This window comes from Marmota flaviventris (genome assembly GCF_047511675.1).
Source record: "Marmota flaviventris isolate mMarFla1 chromosome 5 unlocalized genomic scaffold, mMarFla1.hap1 SUPER_5_unloc_1, whole genome shotgun sequence".
In the NCBI taxonomy this organism is placed as follows: Eukaryota; Metazoa; Chordata; class Mammalia; order Rodentia; family Sciuridae; genus Marmota; species Marmota flaviventris.
The window spans coordinates 771,962-780,093 of NW_027287679.1; the positions used below are offsets into that span (position 1 = coordinate 771,962).

The following is an 8,132-nucleotide window of genomic DNA, read 5'->3' on the forward strand; positions in this document are numbered from 1 at the left end:
ATTTCCACTCCACGAATTGCCTTTTCACCATGCTGATTGTGTCTGTTGATGCACAGTTTTTAATTTGGTGAAACACAATTTACTTCCTTTGTTCCTTGTGTTGCCTGCTATTTTGATCTTATCAAGAAATCCTTGCCAAATCAATGTCATAAAGCATTTCCCCTAGGATTTTAACGAGTTTCATAGTTATACATGTGGAAGCTAAAAAAGTTGATTTCTTAAAGGAGAAAATAGAGTAGTGTTCATAGAGGACGGGTAGAGTGTATGTGTTCCTGGGTTCCTAGGGTGGTCAATGGTTACTCAGCTACTTCAGTGGGGGGTGGGGGTGGGGAGTAGAGACGCGGTGTCACAGCAACACAGGGACGCTGGGAGCTGGTGAGAGCTGGCAGGTGACAACCTCAATTGACCTCCAGGCCAGCTCGTTTATTTTTGGAATGCATATAGCTGTTTTAGGGTTCAGGTAGGGCGTGCCCACCAATCACACATTAGCACCTTAACATCTATAAGCCAATCATCTTATGCCTAATGTAACCGCACTATGAGAAAGCACTAAATCTTGCTGTGGTGATGGAAAGCAGTCTGGAAGGGTCTTTGCCCCTACGGGAGGGGGGCTATGTGTTGGGGGGTTACATGCCCTGAAGCACTTGACACTCGGTTTCCTGACCTGGTAGTCTGGTAGCTTGACAAAGTTGACCACAAGTGCTGAGGATGTGGATTCACAGACGGCTGGCTAGAGCAGGGCGCCCCATCCTTCTGGTGTTCCTGTCAGGTCTGTACTAGCTAGCATAGGTTTTCCTAGCACTCTGAGCTGCTTGTAGCTGCTAGCTGTGAACTGAAAGTTATTCCAACAGTAGAGCAGGGAAGAAAGTGGGGGCTAGGATAATGGGAACCAAAATAGTTAGAAGGAATAAGTTCTAGCGTTCTATACTACTTCTCTACTACTTAATAAATAACAACTTATTTATTAAGTATTTTTAAATGAACTAGAAGAGAACAGTTCAAAGATTATCAATACAAAGAAAGGATAAACATTTAAGGATAAGAGGCTAATTATCCTGATCTATTACTCATTGTACACATGTAGTGAAATATCACAGTGTATCCCATAAATATGTACAATTAAAAATAAAATATTCTTTTTGGAAAAGAAGAGTTTCTAGTTTTAGCGTGTGGTGAAAACAATCACACGTCTTGCTCCTGATGGTAATGAAAGAGGTTTCTGTCTTGCACCATTGAGTAATATGTTGACTGTGGATTTTCATACATGTTCCTTATTACAAGTTGAGGAAATTTCCTTCTATCCCAAGTTTTTTGAGTGTTTTTATCATGACAATGCACTGAGCATTGTGAAATGCACTCTTACGGAGGTGCCAGCACCAGGGCCCGGAGCCTTTTCTTGATGTTTTTAATGTCCTATTTGGTGCAGTGCTTGACATCACTGTCCTAATTGTTGGGCAGGCTCCTCTCTTCCAAGTATTTCTTGCTTTCGGTGAAATATTAACCACAGCCCATTGTTAGAGTCTGTAAACAAAGTCAAAATAACACCTGGCATTTTGCCAGGGGAATGTTAGAGTTCGTAAACAAGTCTGGATGGTGCCTGGCAAAATGCCAGAGGGAGTGGTTTGAGAAGTAACAAAAGCGAGGCATTAAGTGTGGAGATTCCTGATTGGTTGACTGCTGTATCTAGTTTATGCTAATTAGATAAGCTGTGTGGAATGTATAAATACTGCTCCTGTCCTGCAATAAACGGCTCCTACTCCTGCTGTATCAATCTACACAAGTTGTTCGTCACCCCCCGGTTATTTTGCGGCAGCCGGACTGCGGCAGTCCATGCTGTCCTGTGAGGCTAGCAGGCTTCCTTCCAGCAGAAAAGAGCCTCATTTGCTGGATGCTTCGCCCAGTCCTGTTTACTTTCTTTCTGGAAGCTCTGAGTTATTCCCTTGGCTGTCGCATCCTATGACCACTGTGTGGCCATTTGCAGCCCCTTTCAATACCCTGCAAAGAAGACCAGTTCCTTCTACCCACCTCCTCGTCCCCTCTGGGGTAGGGTGGCTCTCTCCTCACCCTTCCATTTATCATCCTCAAGGCAGGGCTGCTGCTCTGTGGTCCAAGTTGACAGATCACTCTCTCTGTGGAAGCGCCACTCCTCCCCTGGACTTGTGTGGACACTGGTGCCATGAGCCCCTGGGCTTCCTCAGCCCCTTGTCCCTCTCAGCAGGTCCTGGCATTCACAGAGGTTCCTAGGTCCACACCATCTCCACCATTCTGCAGGGGCCCTCGGGCTGAGGCCCAGGGCAGCCCATGGCAGCAGCACCTCTCTCTGCTCAGTGGTCTCTGTGGCTGTGGGACCCCCAGCTTTGCCTGAGTCATCCCCTCTCAGATGAGCAGCCTGTCATGGACAGGAAGCTCCAGGATCATGGCACCCCTCCCAAATCCCTTCACCTTCAGCCTATGCAGTGAAACCACGAAAGACCCTCTGGAGGACACTTGGCTGAGGCCAGACATCCTCCAGGGACAAGGCTAAGTGACAAGATCTTTGGGAGTGGACCTCAAAGTACAAGACCCTCAGCCCCACAGAGAGCAAGTTAAGGATCTGTCACTACAGCTGGGAGAAGGTGGCTGTGTTGTGTTCCCATCGTCTAAGCTCACAGTCACATGGTGAGATTGTGTTTGAATATGAATTACTTTAAAATGACTAAAGATTAAAAAGCGCTTTGATGGTCACAGGGACACTACAGAACTGCACATCATAGATTATCAATGTGTGGGGACAGCACGCTCTCTAAGATGGTCACAGTGATAGTTTGCAGTCACATTGCCTCCTGTTGAGTGTGGTGGTTTACTGAGTTGACATTACGCAGAAAAAGGAAGCACTCAGGTGTTCAGGAAGGGAGGACTCATGCCGCGCGCGCACACACACACACACAGAGGACACGGTCGAGGGTTCACTTAAAACAGAATCTGAACTCCCCACGTCCCTTAGGAGCAACTGAGACACACCCACCTGCTGCTTCAGCTTGGCCACTATCCAGTGTGCCCTGCACCTCTTTCTTCCGTAGCCCCAGCCCCAGAAGAGCGAGCTCATGGATGGGGGCGGGGGTGCACTCTCCACTCTGCCCTCCAGTAATCCTTCCTCACCTACGGCATCCTCCATTTCTCCAGGTATCCTCTCACCTGTCGCAACATTACGAAGTCTTTGCTCGACTTTGATCAAGGCCAGTACTTTGGCTATTCTTTATTTTACCCAGCTGTAAGTCATAGTGCTTATCACTGCATGGTAATGTGTTGGGATGAACACATGGACAGGTGAGGTGTCTTTGCCCCTTCAGATGTAAGTTTCATGAGCATCTTGTATATTATCGGAACTTTGCCCTTGTTCCCTCTAATTTTTTCTGGAGATAATTTGATGCTCAAAAACTCAACTTTTAAAGGGAACAGGCAATAGTAACAACAACAAAAAAAAAAAAAAAACAGTTATTTTTATCAATTTATACAGAATTAAGTCAATTTTTCTGCCTGTGATTCAAATTTGTTAAAGGGTTGTTATGGAAGCCCACCCAGGAGCTTTATCTTGCCAGTGTTCTTTTTTTTTAAAAAAATATGTGTCGCGACCCCTTGCCCGCAAGGAAGACGCAACACTCAGGAATCTTCTCTCAGCAGTTTATTCAGGTCCCTTGATATTTCTTATTCTTTCTTCTTCTCCTCTTCTCTCTCCCCCGGATGCCCTCCCAGCCTTAATAAAGCATCCCAAGCCCCAATGCAAAGCTGCCGCGTGGAACTTTCTCACAGGGTGGTGAAAAATCATGTGCCAACTCTCTCAGATAAGGAGTTGTTTGTCACATACCACAGCGGAGCCAGCGCCATCTCGTAATGGCGACCATAGTCTGCAGAAACGGCAGAAGCGGCTCACCACAAATATGTATATATATATATATATATATATATTTTAGTTATAGGCGGTCACAATATCTTTATTTCATTTTTATGCGGTGCTTAGGATCAAACCCAGTGCCTCACACATGCTAGGCAAGCGCTCTCCCACTGAGCCACAACCCTAGCCCTTGCCAGTGTTCTTGCTTTGGAGAATGGCATATGTCTGACCACAAAAGAGTTATCCACACTTAAGTAACATAACATTTCTTTGTTAATTTTATTTCTTATATTTATAACATAATTGAATTTACCTAGGATTTTGCAAATTTTCTGTTCAGAAAATTTGTGTGTCTTAAAATATGTCATTAACATATTAGTTTTAAATTTTTTGAATTTAAAATTCCAAATTAAGGTGTTCCTCTCAGAGAAGTAACAGAGTCAACACCTGGCACCATCAGTAGGAAATTAAAGTTGCATTAATGAGCTGTCTGCATCAAAAGTAAGAGGCACAATAATTAATTAGTTTTTATTTTTTACATGAAGTTAACTGGTTCCCTTTGGGATTCAGCTAAAACTTTGGCTGTTAATATAATTCACTTAACTCACTGAAGTCTCTATTCCAATTTATGATGCCTAGAAAGCATCTTTCCCTCACTTCACTCTCATTTCCTTGCAGTGAATGCAATATAAATTTGGGGGGGGGGTAAGGAAGGGAATAAGAGGATGTGAATAGCTTCTAAGCTTGACTAAGAACGTGAAATGGGCTTTGCAGATTATTACAATGGTCCTCTCATTCTTTGCAACCTGAGTTCCACAGTGCTGAGAAGCACTTTGTGAAGAAGAGACAATTTCTAGCTAAGTTTAACTGTGAGGAGCCCCAGTGGCTGACAAAGCTGTGCTCCTCATGCCACCTCTTTAATAGGTGAAGATCTGAAAATTTGATCCTTTTCAGGACAATTCATTTACAAAGTACCAGTACCAACTATGAATGAACATGTTGCCTAACATCTAAAAGCAGGCAAGTATGGAGACTCCTCTCCCCAAGCTCCTCCCTCCCCGTAGGCATCCTCCAGTTCCAGCTCTCCCTCTCTGGCTTCATCTGGGCCTCTCTTTCCCTTTTATCCTCCCCCACCATGTGGCTTGGTGTCAAGTAGTCCTGCTCATTGATTGATGTAGGCTGTGCAAAATGGAAAAACCCTGAGAAGAAAATAGATGGAAAAATCTAGAAATATCCTTCATAAAGGATCAAACAGGGAAGCGACAAAGGGGGGGATTTTAAGCAGGACAAAGAGAAAAATAGTAGAAATAGAACTCAGTGGAGAAAAGAGTGACGTCTGAGTTTATGTGAATATTGGGCTCCATGTTTTATGATTTCTGCACTGCTGTAATTCAAAATATTCTCAGAGCTGGGCAGAGTGACACAAACTTGTAATCTCAGCAACTCAGGAGGCTGAGGCAGGAGGATCACAAGTTCAAGGCCAGCCTCAGCAACTTAGTGAGGTCCTAAGCAACTTACGGAGACCCTGTCTCAAAATCCACAGTACAAAAAAAAAAAAAAAGAATCTCAGGAACAGGACTGGGAATGTACTCAGTGGTAGAGTACTTGTCACTTGCCTAGCAGGAATGAGATTATGGCTTTGATCCCCAGCACTGGGAGGAAAAAAAAATATCTCAGAAGCTCTGTTTGTTTCCCTTTGGTGCTATGCTGCATGGTAGCAGCAGTGAACATTGGTGTATGTGTGTCTTAGAAGACATTCTGCACTTCATGTGACCAGTCCACAGCTTCTGTTTCAGCACAAGCAGGAACATGAAATTCATATTTTCTTAAAGATTATAGGAAGTATATTGCTGTAGATGTGGGCACATTTGGGAAACACAGTCCGGTAGAGCCAATCCCACATTGCTTAGAATAATCAAGAGGCCTGGGTTTGAAATGACAGTATTATGTACTCGGAGATCATGACTAGAAATTCCTAGAAATTCAAAAGCTCCATTGTTTAGATAATTAACTACATTATTTTTACTAACACTAAGGTGGTTGAAATAGACCAATTAGCTGTAGTGTTCCACAAATATGAGATGATAATTTATTTTCCTTAGGGATCAGGAAGAAAAAACAAACCTTTTGTCATGATAAGGGAAAACTATTCTATCATTTCTGTTTTTACTGTAGTTAGAGGAGAATGGAATTATTTTCAGCATTCAAATTTTCAATGTGTGATGTTGGACAAGTCACCTTATTTTATTGAACCTAAAACATTTGATTAGCAAAATACAGGGGTGCACTGAATACATGGAAAATAGTGAGTAGAGATGGCTGAAGTTCTCAGCTTGAAACCTAAAGATCTACCTTGCGTCATACATGTAATTAAAATAAATACCTAAGTAAAGTTCTGCTTTGCCAGAAGGCAGGCCACGGGGTGAGAGTGCTGTGCTCTGAGTGTTCTGCTGTTCAAGGAGATTTCACAAACGGTTGCCACTTCTGTTTAAAACGCACTGACTTTGGCAGTGGAGCCGAGTGCAGGGGGACTGGCTCGACCCCAGGGTTCCTTCCTCAGATGCTGCTTTCTCCTCCCTGCCACAGGCATTGGTCAGTGGCGGCCATGAGACTGGCCAACGCCAGCGTCGTCTCTGAGCTGGTGCTTGTGGGCTTCTCCAATCACCCCCAGGCCGAGCTCCCCCTGTTCCTCCTGCTCTCTCTGGTCTACCTGACGTGCTGCTTCGGGAACACGGCGGTTGTCACCTTAGTGGTCCTCGATGTCTCTCTGCAGTCGCCCATGTACTTCTTCCTTTGTCACCTGGCTTTGCTGAACGTCTTCTTCAGCACGCTGGTGGTGCCCAAGATGCTCTTCAACTTCCTCACAAGCAGGAAGGTCATCTCCTACGCCTTCTGCCTTGCTCAGACCTACCTCACCCTGTTCCTCGAATGCACGGAGTGCTTCCTTCTGGCAGTGATGGCTCTGGACCGCTACGTGGCCATCTGCCACCCGCTGCGATACCTGCTGCTCCTGAGCTGGCCCGCGTGCGTCGCGCTGGCGCTGGGAGCCTGGGCGCTGGGTTTTTTCGCTTCGGTGGTGCCGCTCTCCTGCATCATCCTCCCACTCTGCGGTCCCTATGTGGTGGACTACATTTTCTGTGAGCTGCCCATCCTTCTGCACCTGTTCTGTGCAGACACGACGCTGCAGGAAGCCATGATGGCGGTAGGGGGCGCTGGAACCGTGATGGTACCCTTCCTCCTCATTCTGCTCTCCTACCTTCGCATCCTGCTGGCTGTGATGAGGGTGGACTCTTCGGAGGGCAGGAAAAGAGCCTTCTCCACCTGCACGTCCCACCTGACTGTGGTGACCATTTACTACGGGACGGGGCTGATCAGGTACCTGAGGCCCAAGTCCCTTTACTCGGCGGAGGGGGACAAGCTCATCTCCCTGTTCTACGCAGTTATCAACCCCATGCTGAATCCTTTCATTTACAGCCTGAGGAACAAGGAGGTTCAGGGAGCCCTGGGGAGGGTGATAGGGAGATACCGGGCAGCGCGAAAGCCACAGGCTGCGCTCCTTAGACGCTAGCCACATGCCCACTTTCCTTCTCAGCATGCTCACATCCAAATTCCATCATGGAAATCCAGTCTGGCAGATTGGCAGGTGAAGATCACCACTGCATTTTTGCAAACCTTCCTTAGTGCTTCCAGCTCAATTTCTCCTCTGCAAATGGACATGCGTAGGTGTTCACGTAGGGAGTCTTGGAGCATCTCTCTGCTGGTTCGGACGGCATACCCGTGAACCTCCCTCAGACTCTACCCTTGCATAGCATTTGATTCCGTCTTCTCTGTCTTCCGAAGCCTCAGGTCTCGCTGAGGTGTGCATTCCTGTTCCCCACAGCAGCTGCCTGGTGCGGTCTCAATGTGAAGGTGAGTCTCAGCTCTTTCAGAAGCAAAGGAATGGCAATGAAAATGGAGAAATCCATATTGTTTTCAACATCAAGAGATGGAAATATACTTAAAGCTATTAATGATCATTTTTAAAGGAGCATAGATTCTGTTAATTTTTATTTATCTAAATTTTTGCCCATTTTGAATAATTTTAGAAAACTATGTGCTTCCCTTAACTTTAAAATGAAAAGAAATTCTCTATTCAGTTTGTTCCCTATCAAAGACAGCTCCCATGAATAAATAATAACAGTAATTCCATTAATTTACTTTTTATATACTTAAATAAATTGGCTACAATGTAATAACAAGTGTGGAATTTCCAAGGGCTACA

At 45.2% G+C, this 8,132-nt stretch overlaps 1 protein-coding gene across 1 annotated transcript; it reads left to right on the top strand.

The window, feature by feature from the left end:
- The first annotated feature begins 6,476 nt into the window (after positions 1 to 6,476).
- Positions 6,477 to 7,439, top strand: LOC114078946 (olfactory receptor 2A12-like). Its single transcript, XM_071607120.1, has one exon. The coding sequence runs from the start codon at positions 6,477 to 6,479 to the stop codon at positions 7,437 to 7,439; it is 963 nt and encodes a 320-aa protein (XP_071463221.1).
- The last annotated feature ends 693 nt before the right edge of the window (positions 7,440 to 8,132 follow it).

Excerpts from the sequence above, each read along its gene's own strand:
- LOC114078946 (XM_071607120.1), top strand. The coding sequence starts at position 6,477 with ATGAGACTGGCCAACGCCAGCGTCGTCTCTGAGCTGGTGCTTGTGGGC.